General features: G+C 49.0%; 1 protein-coding gene and 1 long non-coding RNA gene across 2 annotated transcripts in view; one reads left to right on the top strand and one right to left on the bottom strand.

The window, feature by feature from the left end:
- LOC123146848 (monothiol glutaredoxin-S10) overlaps positions 1-15,956 on the bottom strand; it is a 32,660-nt gene that overhangs the window by 9,225 nt on the left and 7,479 nt on the right. Inside the window, exons 3-4 of the mRNA XM_044566121.1 lie at positions 5,712-5,786; positions 5,422-5,448 (exon numbers count right to left, since the gene is read on the bottom strand). Coding sequence (XP_044422056.1) covers positions 5,422-5,448; positions 5,712-5,786 — 102 coding nt within the window. The remainder of the gene's footprint in view (positions 1-5,421; positions 5,449-5,711; positions 5,787-15,956) is intronic.
- LOC123146850 (uncharacterized) lies at positions 14,097-15,338 on the top strand. Its single transcript, XR_006472936.1, has 3 exons — positions 14,097-14,146; positions 14,240-14,368; positions 14,889-15,338. It is a non-coding gene; the product is annotated as an uncharacterized lncRNA (long non-coding RNA).

Raw genomic sequence — 15,956 nt, 5'->3', positions numbered from 1 at the left:
ATTGGACATGGATGATTTTATGCTTAAGAAAACGCTCAACATGTGCTTGAAATTGTAGAAAAACATCAAACACATCAGATTTACGCTTGGTAAGATAAAGCCAAAGTAAAGCGACTGTAAGCATCAATAAAACTGACATATAATTATGACCACTCACAGAAGTTTGGGCATGGCCCCACACATCAGAAAACACAAGCTCAAGTGGAGTTTTGACAACACGACTCGACTCTGAAAACGGAAGCTGATGACTCTTGCCTTGCTGACAGGCATGACAAACGGTTGCGGTATTTTTATTGGACACAACTGGAAGGTCATGACGATGAAGAACATGATGGACTATGGGAATGGCAGGGTGACCAAGCCGCGAGTGCCAGTAAGTAGGTGACATGCACACCGCTGAAAGCCTGAGGAACAGGCAGCACATCAAGGGCATAAAGTCCATGGCGCAGGCGACCTCTAAGAAGAACGTCCCTTGTGTCCCGGTCCTTGACAAAACAATGGAAAGGATGAAACTCGGTGAAACATTATTATCACGAGTAAGCTTAGGAACAAACAACAAACTACGTGTAGCGGAAGGAACTCGAAGGACATTGAGAAGATGTAACTGTTTAGGTTTATGAGTAAGAAGAGAAGCCTGACCAACATGTGATGTGTGCATACCTGCTCGGTTGGCGGTGCGAACCTGATCATGACCACGATATGGCTCCTGAGTGGAGAGCTTGCCCATCTCACTCGTGAGGTGATGAGCAGCGCCCGTATCCATGTACCATGTACGGATATGATGGAGTGTGTCCATGCTCATGAGTGGCCAAGGCAGCCTGCTTATCATTGCCTTTGTTGTTGTTGTCGATGCCAAGGAAGTCCCGTTTAAAGCGGCAATGACTGCGAGAGGCGATGTGCCCCGGAAGACCATAGAGCTGGCAAGGGAGCTGGACCCCGCATGAGGGGCAATAAGCACACGGACGGCCACCCCCGGTCGTGGGCATGGGGCCGGCCGCGGGTGGGCGCGAGGTCGGTGGAGTCGAAGGCACCACCTTGCCTCCAGCAGGTGGCTTGTAGGGCTTCCCTTTGCCGCGAGTGGCGGCATTTGCAGAAGCAAAGCTTGGGTTGGGACGACGGGACTTCACGCGTTGTTCCGTGGCGAGGAGGCGTGAGTAGAGCTCACAGGGCTGGAGCAGGGTGTCACGACCATTGATGTTCTCGTCGAGGTTATCATAGTCGTCATCCAACCCGTTCATCGCAAAGGTGGTGAAATCCTCGGGACGAAGAGGCTGGCCAATGGAGGCCAGAGTGTGCGAAGCGCGTCATCTTGCCGAAGTAGTCGCTGATGCTGAGGTCAAGAAGCTTGGTCTCCCCAAGCTCCATGCGGATGACATGAGCACGCGCCTGCTGCTGAGACGCGAAACTCGTGTGCAGAGCAGACCACGCCTCCCGAGAGCTGGCAGCGAAGAGGACCAGCGACGAAACCCCATTGGTGAGAGAGGACTGAATCGTAGAGAGGATGGCTTGATCTTGAGCCACCCATGCATGATACGCCGAATGATGCGGCGGAGGACACGGTAGTATGCCATCAATGTAACCCTCCAGGTAGCGGCTGCGAAGGAGCGGCAACACCTGCGCACGCCACGACAAATAGTTATCCGTCGTGAGTTTCACCGGGATGAGGTGCGCGAAGTAGAACGGTGCAGCACCGGTGACATAATCCGGCAAAGACGGCGCAGCAACATAGGGCGGCGTGTAGTAGCCCTGATGCGGAGCACCACCAGATGCGCCGTGATATGACGTGGTCGGAGGAATCGGCTGGTACCCGCCAAAGACCGACGGCGGCGTTGCGCTGAAGGGAGCCGCGTCAGCAGCGCTGGAGGGAGTCACGAGCACCGCCGTGTAAGACACTGTGGGCGCTGCGCTGTGAGGAATTGAGGGTCGACCCGCGTTGGGCACCGCGGACGGAATCGCGAGCGGACCCGCGTAGTACGCCGCAGGCAGAATCGCGGGCGAAGCCGCGTAGTGCCCCCGGGCGTTGCATGGATAGGCCAAGGAGCCGCGGGCGCGAGGTGGTGAGGAGATGCAGGCGGAGCCGCGTACAGCACCACGGGCGCTGTGTAGAAAGCGCCATAGGACGCCAGTGGTGCAGGTGCAGAATTGCCATAGCCCGCCCCAGACGAAGGAGGGGCGAACAGAACCGGCGGCGGCGACTGATCTGAGGAAGTGTCGGCCATTGATGACGGGCCAGAGTAGACCAAGGCCAGCGGATGAGAAGACAAGAACGGCGAAGGAGTGGCCGTGGCAGAGGCAGGCGCGGCGGCGGTGGCGATCGGGCTTGGGGCGGCAGCGGAAGACATAGGACCAATCTGGGTTGATACCATGTTAAACTTAGGGTTTGGGAAAATGCTCAACAACCTTAACGGGTGTGGCTACCTCATATATATATATATATAAGGGGTACACGGGTGTGGCTATCTCATATATATAAGGGGTACATGAAAGTGTACAATACAGAATACAAGACTTGTACGAAGGCTACATATTTTACACAATCTAACATAAGCTTTGCCAACACAAATCTCAGCCCCTCACTCGTCATTCTCTTGGATTTCACTCGCCCCCTTCATCCTGACACCCTCGTATCCCTTCGCACCCTCCCCCGACGGCCACCACAGCTGCCGCCACCAGGCGCCGACGGCGAGCCTTCCCCTGATTCGAGCCTCCTTTCCACGTCCCTCTCCTTCACTGACTCTTGTTTCCACCCCAAACCCCTGTTGCTACGTCCCCTCCCCCTTGTTGCTTTGCGATCTCATCTCACGGCCGCTGAGCTTCACAGCTCGATTCACCTTGCCTCCCAGGTAATTCTCCTCCTCCGCTTCTCCTCCCATCCCTTCTCTCTCACACACCCTTTCCCTCTTCCTTAGAATGAAAGGAGGCGCTGTCTTGGCAGGTGGTGGTGACCTTCACCGGCAAGGGCGCGGGCAGCGGCTCCTTGTTATCGAACTGGAACAACAAGGAGGACGAGGCGAGGGAGGAGAAGGTGTGGCAGGCGTACCTCGGGCAACAGCAGTTTTGCGCTGCCGGTTCGTGCAGTACTACAGGTGCAGGCCCATGCCGCTGTTGGGCATGGAGGGCACGGACGACGACAACCGGTTCGTCATGCCGCAGTTGGCGCTGGACCGGATTAGCTGGGTGCAGGTGGAGTACCTGCTAGCGTTCCAGGTCCAGAACGCTGCCACCTTGCACACCTCCCGCTGCGGCGTGCTCAAGTTCGTCACCTAGCAGGGGTTCGTGCGCGTGCCTGCTGACACCATGGCACGGCTCAGACTGCGGGATGATGAGCTCGTTGTTAGATTCTGAACCTGCATCTTCAGTTAACAGTTCAGTTAGGTGTAGCCTAGCTGGCAAATACCGATTCAGAGTATCGGACGGCCCACGGTAGCTCCTTCACTGCGTCCAGTCGCCACCATTGGATATGTTACCGTTTACTGTACCCCTTCATTTACTTTTCACCGTTAGCTCTAAAGCTCAGCCTACTTAACAGCCGGGTTGTGGCTGGCGTGGGGATTATTTTGAATTCTTCCAATTGCCAACTATGGGCTAGAACCCTAGATACCACTTGATGCGGAACATCCCAAGGTCATCCCCATGGACCTACCGTCGTCTCACCAAGTGCCAAGTGGGCCCATGACACGTACACGTGCAAGACCTCTCGAGACCGAAGTGACATCACTCCTCTCACAACTCCCTTTCGAATCACACGAGACATGGCTACTACCTCAAGCGGAAACACTTTGCATACTCAGGTACCAAGGAGCTAGCCATGGAGAAGCTAAGGAGCAAGTACAATTGAAGGAGAGAAGCAATCACGAAGACGGAGGAGAAAAAGGCCAAGTCAGGACTTGCTCGGACGATCCGGACCGCCGTCCGGATGATCCAGCCCCAGACCGGACGATCCAAACCCCGGCCTGGACGATCCGGCTACAACGCGACATGAGAACAGCAAGACCCCCGACGAAGCCGGATCATTCGGACGGACCAGGACCCGGACATCCGGACAACCAGCACAACACGTCCGGATCATCCGGACGCTGCCCCGGACCATCGAGACCACGAAGCCCGGATCATCCAGACCAACATCCGGATCATCCGGACGGTGCCTGCGTGCATGATTTGGGCCGAGGCCCATGTACTCCTTCGCCCCCCTAGACTATATATACTCCACCATTTTAGGGTTAGCATTGTGATAGCTTTTAAAGATAGAGCTTTGCTCATCCACCTGTTACCTACTCGTTTGGAGATCAAGGCCTCCGAGGAGAAGATTCCCCAAGTGGATTCAAGACCGCGTCTAGGGAAGATCCCCTCGTGGATTCAAGACCTCTTTCCTCACGGATTGGGATGAACTAGCTACCGTGTATCCTCCTTTCTTGGATTTGGATCGTGTATCTCTCTTTTTGTACTTGGATCTAGCACATGTGTAATTGAATCTCGTTGATTTCAGTGTTTTCCCTCTCTTGTGTTCATCGTGTTCTTCATGTTCTTCGGGAATACCCCTCCAAATTGTGAAAGATCGGCCCATAGGGTTCCACCCTACATCACCACTGCTCCTCATACAGCTATAATACACCTCAGATCTGAGTTCTACCTTGATTTCTTTCACATACTGTCTTAAATCGAGTGGTAGATTAGCTCGGGCCTGACACGTGCTCCTGACAAACATGTCACTCTACAAGGCTCCTGACCACCAGCCAAGAAAGCGCCTCCTTTCTACTAGCATGTACAACACGCTATTACTGAGTAGTACAGTGAGATTGAAACTACACATGCTATTGGGAGTCATTTCAATGTACAAATCCTTGTGGCAGCCAAACATGTTTTTTTGCAATTGGATTTCCATTCCACCAAATGAAATCCCAGCAAAGATTTCATTTCATTCCATTTCTACCAAATGAAATGAAAAGAAGGGTGCCAAACGAGCTGTCAAAGAATATGTCATCCTTGTATTTAGAGTTTTTTTCTGCTAAATAGATGCAACCTAGTATGCAAGATAAAGCCTTCACGGGAGATGGGTGCTAATTGCCAGTGACCCACCTTGCAATGCAGATAGCCAGCAGATAAAATCAAATGTAATCTTGTTGAACTAGTTACAGAGCATGATTCATGATCACCTACTTTATATCCTTCCACTGTGGTTGTACTCTGAACGTGAGCAGAATATGAACCGTGACTGAATCAAAGACAGAAGCAAGGAAGAAAAGGAACCATGTTTTTTTCACATAACACAAAAATACCTTAGGAGCACTGGAACATATCATGAAGTTAGCATGCACAATACAATCCGAACTATTTATACAGGGACACAGATATCACTTGACATATTTGCAGTATGACTGTAAAGACTGATCAGAATTCAACACACAGCACATGCATAAGTACCTGTACAGCCACCAATGTGCTTTCCACCTGAAACAACATAAAACAATTGGTCAGAAATCTGCACGCAACACCTGAACTGAAATCACAGCATATATGTACGTGAATTCCAGCAAGACAAATTGTAACAGGCAAGGCAAAGGGCAAATGTGCATATGTCTATCTATGCTTACTGAACACATCCACTAGAGATATTCCTTGTTAATTTGAGGAGAAACCATAAAGTATTTACGATACTAAGGTGATAAACAAAGGAGAAAAACACAAGGTTGATTTTCTTCTTCTTTACATACCAATGAAAACATTAGGGACGGTGGACTGTCCAGTCAACCTCTCTAACACCTTTTGCAGTTGTGGTCCCTGAGCACCTGAAAGGAGAAAAAATGTCAGTTGCACGAAAATACCAAGGTGCACATTAACATCCAAAACCATTGCCTTCTAAAATCTACACACTGTTCCTGGTGCTAGATGATTAGGAAAAAATCATAGTTGCAACTTCCTAAAATACAAAGACACAAAATGAGTGATGATTTGTGCCAGTTTCAATATGCTAGCATGAGCAGCTAAGTTTGTACCACCAAAACCATGGAAGGGCCAAGTCCTCACAAAATAGGGCACGTGTCTTGACTAATTTCAGAAACACATGCAGATATTTAAGTAGTTATTTGACAGGTGGTGTATCTGTGTGCACATGTCACGTGAACTTCCAAAATCCACGCATGGTGCGGCTGGCAGAGTTCTTAGTTCAGGTGAGTCTGGCGAAGAGATACCATGCGATGTGTGGATTTTGGAATTTCAGGCAACTTTTGCTAGTACAATTATTATGGTTCAGAGTAGAACGAAAATTTTGACCAAAATAAGAAGACCAAAGTGGAATACGTGGTAGGGAAGCCGAACATGGTGTATAAATGCAGCCTGGGGACATGTGTCATGCTAATTCTCTAAACCTGTTAAAGGAATACCGATTGAATATAGCAGGAGCACAGCATACAGAACTTTCAAATAGTTTGGAAGGCACAAACTTATATCCATCCAAAATCCCCAAACTGTTGACACACTTGAGTGGAATTGCACTGTAACATCCCAAAATTTTCAAATTTGGAATGTTATTTATTTTAATAGGATTAATTAAAACTTGCTTGTGTTGCTTGCTTTTAGTTAATTTTGACTAGGATGTGCATTTTCTTGGAGTTAAATGAATGTTCAAATGAAAGGGAATAAAAGGATTTTCCCAAAAGTTTATTTTTGGATTTTAAATTGGGTCTTTACAAATATTCAAAACAATCACGAGAGGCGATAATACGACTTCTTCAAAATAATAGGTTGCAAATACTTTAATTATTTTTTTGGCTATTTATTTGGACTTAGAAAATATTTACGGAATTGTCTAGAACCCTAAATTAATTTTAAGGAATATTGATAAAGCACAAAATGTAGCTTATAGAAATATTATATGTGGTATATTTAATATTTGAGGTGGAAATATCTTTTCTGTGCTCTATATTAGTAATTATAGTTTTGTAATATTTCTGAAAGTGATTTGGTATTTTATTTAACCAGTCAATTTCCTATTATCTAGTAATAAGAAAACAGTCCAACACTATGCGCGCAGCACAGGCATGCCTCTCTCTCTCTATCCTTTAACTGGGCTGAGCCCACTGTCCTTCTCCCTTTGTTTTATTTTCTTTCTATTGGGCTGCTTGCTGCTGGCCCAACAGTATCCCGAGCTCATGTAGGCTCGTTGCTTTCCTTCCTTCTCAGGAAATCTTGTAAGAACACGATGTGCCACCGCCTTGTTTTCTTTCATGCAAGCCACGCATATCCATCTCTCCTCCACCAATAAATATTTGACCATGTACTACTTTTGTCCCTTTTTTCGGCACCTAAACAATCTGTAGCCGCTCCATTGTCTTCTCAGCACAGCCGAAACCCAGCGCTTCCTGGACAGGAGATTCAACGAATCGACCTAAAAAACTTCATCGGATAGGAAGGACTTCAATACGAAGAAGTTTCTCCTCATCAAGACAAATCCATTCAGAGAAAGAAATTCATGTTTCGTCAATCATATCTCTCCAATTTTGTAATCTAGTTCAGAGGTATTTCCACACGAATTCATCAAATTTGTTGCACTTGTTTGTTCTTTTTCAAATTCCTTCTACGAGTAGCTTCAAATCAACGATCTACACAATGTTTATGCTGAAACTTTTCTGTTTGGGGCAGTTGGATCTATCTAGTTCGAGCCAACCTACACCAGAGCCATCTAAATTTCAAAGATGGTGCACTTCCGGCAAAATCGAGGATATTCTCATGATCCGTTTCACGAGGCACATCCACTTATGTCATTCATTCAAAACAGGCATTTTTCAACTGCAAATCCAATCCAGAGGCCTGCCGTCCACTTTCCCGGCAAAATTTCTCTTTGCTCCATTTTGTCAACAAGAGATTATCTATATTATTGATCCAAATCAATGTGCTTTGTATCTACACCGTAAGAGTTCCATCTATCATATTCCTTTTGAATATCTATATTATATAATGTTTGTTGTTCATTTGGTTCTTTATTTGAATTTCGGGTCTATTTGATTGCAATCACTTCCAGTATAAATCGCGAGTAAATTCCGGAGAGCATTACTACATCAACGAGATATTAATTCTTCATCGGCTAAAAGCAAATTCTCTTCTGACGATACACACCCTATATTTACTATGCATTTCCTTGTCGCCATATGTGTGTACTGTTTGTATTATGTAATATCATGCTTAGCCTTGTTATGGTAGACGTGGTTTGGGTGCCGAGTGACTCATGGAAATGGTGGGTGTATGTTCATAGCTGTAGGCGAGAATGCGCCATTGACAAAGCGCACTTGAGGTGAAAGAGTAGTTTCGGGACTTATCAGGTGAATGCGTCCTTGGCGGAGCGCTCTAGAGTTCCTAGAGAATGCGCCTGTTATGACCGGCGTCACTTATAGCCGAAGGAGGCCCAATGGCGCGTCTAGTTAGGGGCTTAGCCCAACTTATCTTTATTTTTATTAGCACCTCAAGGATTAGATAAACACTTGTAAGGCCACATTTTGGAATTAAGCAATAAGTCATAACTATTGCCCGGCTCCCTTCAGGAGCCGGAACCCTAACCCTACCCGCCTCCTGCACCATCTCGTCCTCCACAGCGCGACCACGACGCCGTCGCGCCAAGCTCCTCGCCACCCTCCCTTCCACCCCTACAACCTAAGAGCTAGGCCTGGTAGGATCCCAACTCCTATCAATCTGATATCAGTTGTCTCGGGATCGGTCATGTCTACATCTCTTCCCACCGCCACGCTCCCGCCGCCGACCACCACCACGCCACCGGCCACCTCCGCGGCTGGGGCGCCGTCCTTGTCGGGCCCGATGTCCTCTTCCGCCTGGACGCCGCCGATCGCCACCCCCGTCGTCTTCACCCCGGAGGAGATGACGGCTGCCCTCTGAAACCTCACCCAGGCGGTCGCGGGCATCCGCACCTTCCTCGCAAGCCCCTACGGGCCGCAGCCGCCTAGGCCCTTCGCCACCGCGCCGCAGTTGCCGCCGTGGCAGCCGCCCCCCTCAGCGACCCCCTTCGCCTCCGCCGCGCAGCAGCCGCCACCCGCGGCGCACATCGGCGCCTCCACCATGCAGCAGCAACAGCCCTCCATCGCTCCCACCATGGCGCTGCCGCCGCCGCTGCCGGCAACCTCGACCCAGGGCGCCCCAACGACGGCTCAGGGGGTGCCCATCCACCAGGTTTGGTTCCCTCCATCGCCATCACTGCTACCGGCCTGGCTCGCCGAGTCCCTCGAGCCTGTCTACACGACGGCCTCCGGACAGCCGCACGTGCTGCCCCCGCAGGTGCCGCCCTCGGCCATCCAGTTCGATGGGCCCTCAGGCTCCGCTGACCCCTACGCCGGCATCAACGGGCCCTTGTTCCAGGGTGGCCCTCTGAAGCTCACCTACTCGGCGGCGGCGTCCTCGCTGCTCCGCACCGATGAGGTGTACCCCTCCGTCGTCCACGGCCAGACGCCGCCGCGCTTCTCCAAGCTTGAGTTTGCCACCTACGACGGCACCGTGGACCCCTGAACTGGCTCAATCAGTGTGGCCAGTTTTTCAGGGGGCAACGCACGCTCGCGTCCGACCGCACCTGGATCGCCTCCTATCACCTCCGAGGCGCTGCACAGACGTGGTATTACGCCCTCGAGAAGGACGAGGGCGGCATGCCCCCATGGGAGCGTTTCCGCGAGCTTTGCCTCTTACGCTTCGGGCGCCGATACACGGGAGCCAGCTGGCGGAGCTTGGGCGCCTACCCTTCACCTCTACGGTGCAGGACTTCGCCGAGCGCTTCCAGGCCCTGGCGTGCAACGCGCCCGGCGTGACGGCTCGCCAGCGGGCCGAGCTCTTCGTTGGCGGTCTGCCGGATCATATCCGCCTGGACGTGGAGATGCAGGGACCACAAGACCTCCAGACGGCCATGTACTATGCCCGCGCCTTCGAGCGTCGCGTGGTGGCCATGCAGCAAGCGTCACCGTCCCGGGGCGCCCGACAGCCCACCCGGCCGCAACCGACACCACCAGCGTCGGGGCGTCCGGCCCAGGCCCCCGCGGCGCCCGACGCGCCCCTTCCGTCGGCTCACCCCGGCCAAGCAGCTCGAGCGTCGCCGTCAGGGGCTGTGCTACCAGATCAAAGTCAACATGTCACTGAGACAATTATACCCCATGAAGTTCTTCTCTTGCCAGATCTTTTCCTGATCTGTGCAGAGGGGTTCTTGGCCATGCATCACAAGGCTGAACTGAATGGTTCACTCACATGAATCAAAATCTGTAGGGGAGCCCCTAGTGTCAGCCACCTTTTTGTAGATGATTCATTGCTGTTGATGGAGGCAAATTCAAGTGATGCCCAAGAAGTTAACCGCATTTTGAACGCATATGAAGTCTGCTCTGGTCAAGTGATTAATAAAGACTTAAGTCATCTATCTTGTTTGGTAGAAAAACGAAGGTACAACAAAAACAAGAAATGAGGGACATCTTGCAGATCTCGGTTGTGGGTCTATGATGAAAATATCTGGGCGTTCCAACATATGTAGGGCAAGCGAAAGCGAAGGTTTTTGAATATGTGAAGAAAAGAATTTGGAAAAAGATCCAAGGCTGGAAGGAGAAGTCGCTTTCAAAGCCAGGGAAGGAAACCTTAATAAAAGCCACAACACAAACAAATCTTGTTTACACCATGGCTTGTTTTGACATCACTAAAGACATGTGTGAAGAACTGAATCCCATGATTAACAGGTATTGATGGAATCAAGTTGACAAGAAAAATAAAGTGCATTGGTTACGCTAGGCAAAATTGACGAGAATGAAGAACAATCAGGGCCTGGAGGGAGCTCCATGCTTTCAACCTAGCCATGTTGGAAACGCAAGCGCTCAGGCTGCTTCAAAACCCTCTTCTTTATGTGCACAAGTTCTCTCAGCAAGATAGTACCCAGATGGCTCAATACTGGAGGCAGTCCCAACCTGTGGCCATTCTTAAGGGAGTGGAACTTTTGAAAAAGGGGGTCATTTGGAGAGTTGGCAGTGGTGAGCATATATAAATATATGGGACGACCCGTGGATTCCAAGAAACAACACAAGAAAGGCCATCAGTCATAAGGGAAATAATTTGATCAATAGAGTAAGTGACCTGATTAATCCTATTGCGAACAGTTGGGATGAGGATTTGGTGTGCCGACTTCTGTTCCAGAAGATGCAAGAATCATACTTAAAATTCCAATTCAAGAACACATTGATGACTTCATGAGCTTGGCACTATGACAGAGGTACTTTTCTGTTAAATCTGCCTATAGAGTAGCAAAAAATAGTGCTGCCCGGGAATCCAGAACAGGTCTAACATCGCCCTCAAGTGCAAATGAGGAACCCGGCGAATTTGACCAGCAAAAATTATGGTCGCTCACCCTCCCAAATAAAGTGCTTCACTTATGGAGTCTACCTACAAACAGCTTACTAGTATGGCAGAGCTACAAAGCAGAGGCATGGAGGTAGAACCTCGCTGTCCTATATGTTTCAGATTAGTAGAAGAGGGGGGACATTCTTTTTTTTTATGTGTAAGAAAGTCAAGGAGGAGTGGAGAAGTTTAAACCTGGAGCTGTCAGCAGCGCTAGTACTTCCATAGATAACGCCAACAGTGCTGAGAAGGAAAGAAGATTCAAAGGCAACGCTCATGGGCCAGCGGCGCGGCCCACTCGCGAGAAACGGCTTCCCCAGTGGCTTGCAAGCCCGAACTGTGCCCGATAAGGGTGTAATAGGCTAGCGTGTATAAGTAGGTGAGCTGGGAATTCTTCTTCCTCGGCTTGGCACTGGATGAGGCTTCGGCCGGCACCATTCTGTAATTCGAATCCGCTGTGAGGGAGGTTGGGAGGAACAGCTATGAATTCCACCTAAATTCCTAGATCGATCTCGAACCCATAGCTCGTATTTTACAATTGGCATCAGAGCTGTTCGTCCTGGAGTTTCACCACCACCAGTACCCCACTCGATTCAAGGAGAGAAAGCGAGAGGAAGTGATGGAGGATCTGTCAGAGGAAGGGCGTTCGATCTACGAGTTGCTCAAGGGCGACATGGCCGGAACCATCAACAAGCGGCTTCAGGAGCAGAGGAATGATTTGGTTCAGGCCGTCCGCAAGATGCTCGACGAAACATCTGCCAGCTTGGAAGAGGTCATCGCTAAGCAAGTCGACACAATTCGGGAGGATCTCATTGGCGAGATCAACCAGGTACGAGCCGAAATCGAGAAGGTCAAGGAAAACAGACAGGATCTGGGATCAAGCCGCGCGATTACGCCTAAGAGGCTGTTCTCTTGGCATCCTCTTGTAGCCTCTTGGCATCGTCATGCATATGTATATATGTTGGCATTGGCCTCCTAATAATACAAGTCACTATTCCAACAGAACACTCCTATGATATTTCTGATTGATTCAGGGAGCACTCATTCGTTCATCAATGACAAATACAAATAACTGTTTTCAGATGCTAAGACTGTCAGACCAATGAAGGTCACTATTGCTAATGGAGCCACTTCGATCAGTGGACAAACCATACCAGAGTGCAAGTGGAGCTGTGATGATCATCAGTTTTCTAGTGAATTCATGCTCTTAGACCTTGGCATGCATGATGGAATAATTGGTCTGGATTGGTTGGCTACACACAGTCTTAGCATCTGAAATGGATGGCCTTCCAATATCAAGGAAAACGAGTAACATTACAAGGAACTGCTCCAGAAGAGTTTGCTCTCACAGTGCTGTCTATTTGTATAGACCTTCCAGAAGAGGAATCCCAACATCTGCCTGAAGAAATTAAACAAGTCCTAGAGAAATACTCAGAAGTTTTTGCAGCTCCTAAACAATTGCCACCTAGGAGGCATTGTGATCACAGAATTCCCTTAATTCCTGGAGCTTGCCCAGTGGCAAAAAGACCTTACGGAATTCCACCTCATTTGAAGGATGAGTTGGAAAAACAAATTGCTGAAATGCTGCAGTCTGGAGTTATTCGGCCAAGTAGCAGCCCTTTTCATCCCCAGTTCTCATGGTGAGAAATAAGGATGGCACTTGAGAATGGTGGTAGACTACAGACACCTCAATGCTCTTACTCTCAAAAGTAAATATCCCTTGCCTGTTATTGATGAATTGTTGGATGAATTATCTGGAGCTGCCTGGTTTTCTAAGCTTGACTTAAGAGCAGGATACCATCAAATAAGACTAGCACCAGGAGAAGAATATAAGACTGCATTTTCCACTCATATGGACACTTTGAATTCCTGGTGGTTGCTTTTGGTCTGACTGGAGGTCCTGGAACTTTCCAAGGCACCATTAAACCCATTAACTGTCGCTACAATGGCGCACAAAGGGCTATGCCACGTGGACATGAAGGGATGGCGATGGCACTGTTCCACCTTTTCGTTCCGTTTGTCGTTGCCCCCACCACTCGTCGTTTCCTTCGACCAGAAGGAAGAGATGGGGCGCTATCCCAGATACGGCCGCCCCGTTCCAACCCCCGCACGCGACCCTGCTTCCTCGTCGACCTCCCTCCTCTTCCTCCTCTCTCTCCCCTGCCGCCGCCGCTTCTCCTCCTCCTCCCCCTCCCCCATGCTAGCCCTCCACCTGCCATCCACAGCGCCACAGGGCGGTCGGGTCATCGGGGTGAGCAGCGGCGGGCATCTGTGGTGTGTCGGGCGGAGGAGATGAGGAGGGTGAGAATGACGGCAGTGGGGGAAGGAGCAGCGAGGCCGGAGGAGCTCGTGCCGCCGCTGGTCATGGATGCGCCGCTGCAGCTCGTGTAGTGTCGACCTGATATTTTTCGTGGAAGCCCCTTCTCGCTCAGCTTGTTTCTTCTCCCTTTAGGATTGGCTTTCTCCGCTTGGTGAGGGCCTACAGAAGAAAAGCTCCCATGGGAGCTTCTGCCCATACTCCGAGTTGAATTTATAGGTGATGTATATCCATGGAGACAAGGTGTTTGTAAAATTGCCTGAGAGGGTTGTGTGGATTTTACAAGTTGTTATTGCTATTACTGATCTTCTAAATTGTTTGTTATTCCTTTCACCTATTATGTGGTTACTTTTGAGGTGTTTTTTGGTTATGTCATGACGCAGGCTTATCCAACGGCGGCGCTGCCTCTAGCATCAGACACGGTGTGGCTGGTTGTTGTGTTTTACACCCACAAGAAGGCCCTTCACTCAGGTACACAAGATGCTTGACAACATTCTGCACCTCAATCTTTTTCATGATCTTTTCATAGCTGGTTGGGTTTAGACATAAGTCATGGCATGGCAGCTGGAGTTTCCTTGGAAAATGGGCCTGGCCGTGAGGGGTTGTGGAAGGGTGCCCTCGACGAGCAGGACAGTACCACGTCCCTTACTCATCGGTCTGACTGACATGACCATCTTCATAAATGGGATGGAGGTGAGTACCTGACTTTTTGGACTCATTTTGTAAAATGGATCATGTTAACACTTGTTTATATGAAGCTACAAAGAGATCAATACTCACCATTGGGATTGATGGAAAATTGAAATTATGATGTATATCTGCATTGTCTGACCTTCGTACTCATATTCAAATTATACCACTAAATTAATGCTGATAAGATAACCTGATCTTTAATGAGTGGGCTAGAAATTCTAAGTATTATTTGTTTGAAATAGCACCGAATCGGCAAAAGATTGTTTGCTTTGGCTGAAGATATACAAATTTTCTCTCCCATTTACTGGTCTGATGTTTTGAGGATTTTGATAGTACCGAGCTTCCTTTCTTCAGGAGCATAAGATTAAGAAAAGATATTCGTTATGTTTGGTACCTTACAGAGGATGCATTGCGCGATGCTCTGCAGCAAGATTTTACAGTCATGATTTATCCGTATTAGTATGGATTCTAAAACCTTATAGGAAAATGCCATCTTTACAAAATTAAACTATGCCTGCAGAGCTGCTGAGGGAGGCCCTGTCATGGACTGGCCGAGACTGTCGAGCATCGTGTTGAAAATCTTCAGAGGTACTTCTTTCACTCCTGCAATCTATGTGTGACTGTTTCTACAAGCTTAGATTCAGTGATTGGTTGTTGTCGCATTCGCGTGGTGTCCATCTGATCCTGAGGTTGCGATATACTTTGTCAACCAATGGATGCTGGCCGAGGTCGCCCAGGTCGAGAGCGCGCCCACCGGCCTGAAGCTCATCCACGAGCCCTGAACTCTCAAGGTCAGCGACGTAGATGGGTGTCCCTACCAGTGGCTCTTCAAGAGAGAGGAGCAAGAACATGATGGCGGCGGGGTGTTCGGTCTGTGGTCCACTTCGATGCGGGACGTGGAGGCGTGATCCGACAAAGCCTCCCGATGCTCCAACCACTGCTTCCCATCAACGCCAAGGAGCAGTAGCCTCCGCAGGTCAGTGGTGGCACCCCCTGGTTTTTCCCATACCCAGATCTCGCTTGTATGCCTGCACACGTAGTCTGCTGCTCTCCATTAATTCTCTCTCTCTCTCTCTCTCTCTCTCTCTCTCTCTTTTCTTATGAGAAGGGTTAGAACTTATGATATTGCTAAATTGCTGTGATTGTTTGATAAATGCGTCTACATATTCAAAGGTTTTGCATTTCTCTGTTTTATTTTTAGTTGTATACTTTGTTGAAAGAAGAGAGGAATTAAAAATTAACTTCTATTTTCTCTGAATCGGGCTTGATTTTTGGTACAGATTCTATGATGATTGATGCAAAGTCCGTGCTGTGCTCCTATGATCGAGGTTGGATATGCTTGATGTCCAAAAAAAATTAGTGATGCTTCCTTGAGCGAAATGCCTAACGATCATACTAACATATTACTTGTCTTCCCAATGTGATACAGGTATAGAAGAAGCGGCAGAAAATTGAATACATCGTTCTCTGTTGCGTTGAGGATTGATTTCAGTGCAACCTTTCACTGAAATCATATGAACATGATACTGTAGACTGCAGCCATGAATTAATTTTCCTTCATGATGTCCACATGACCTTTTGAGCATTT

Source organism: Triticum aestivum, chromosome 7A (assembly GCF_018294505.1).
Source record: "Triticum aestivum cultivar Chinese Spring chromosome 7A, IWGSC CS RefSeq v2.1, whole genome shotgun sequence".
Lineage (NCBI taxonomy): Eukaryota > Viridiplantae > Streptophyta > Magnoliopsida > Poales > Poaceae > Triticum > Triticum aestivum.
Note: the sequence above shows the minus strand (reverse complement) of the source record. Positions and strands in the feature narration are given on the sequence as shown.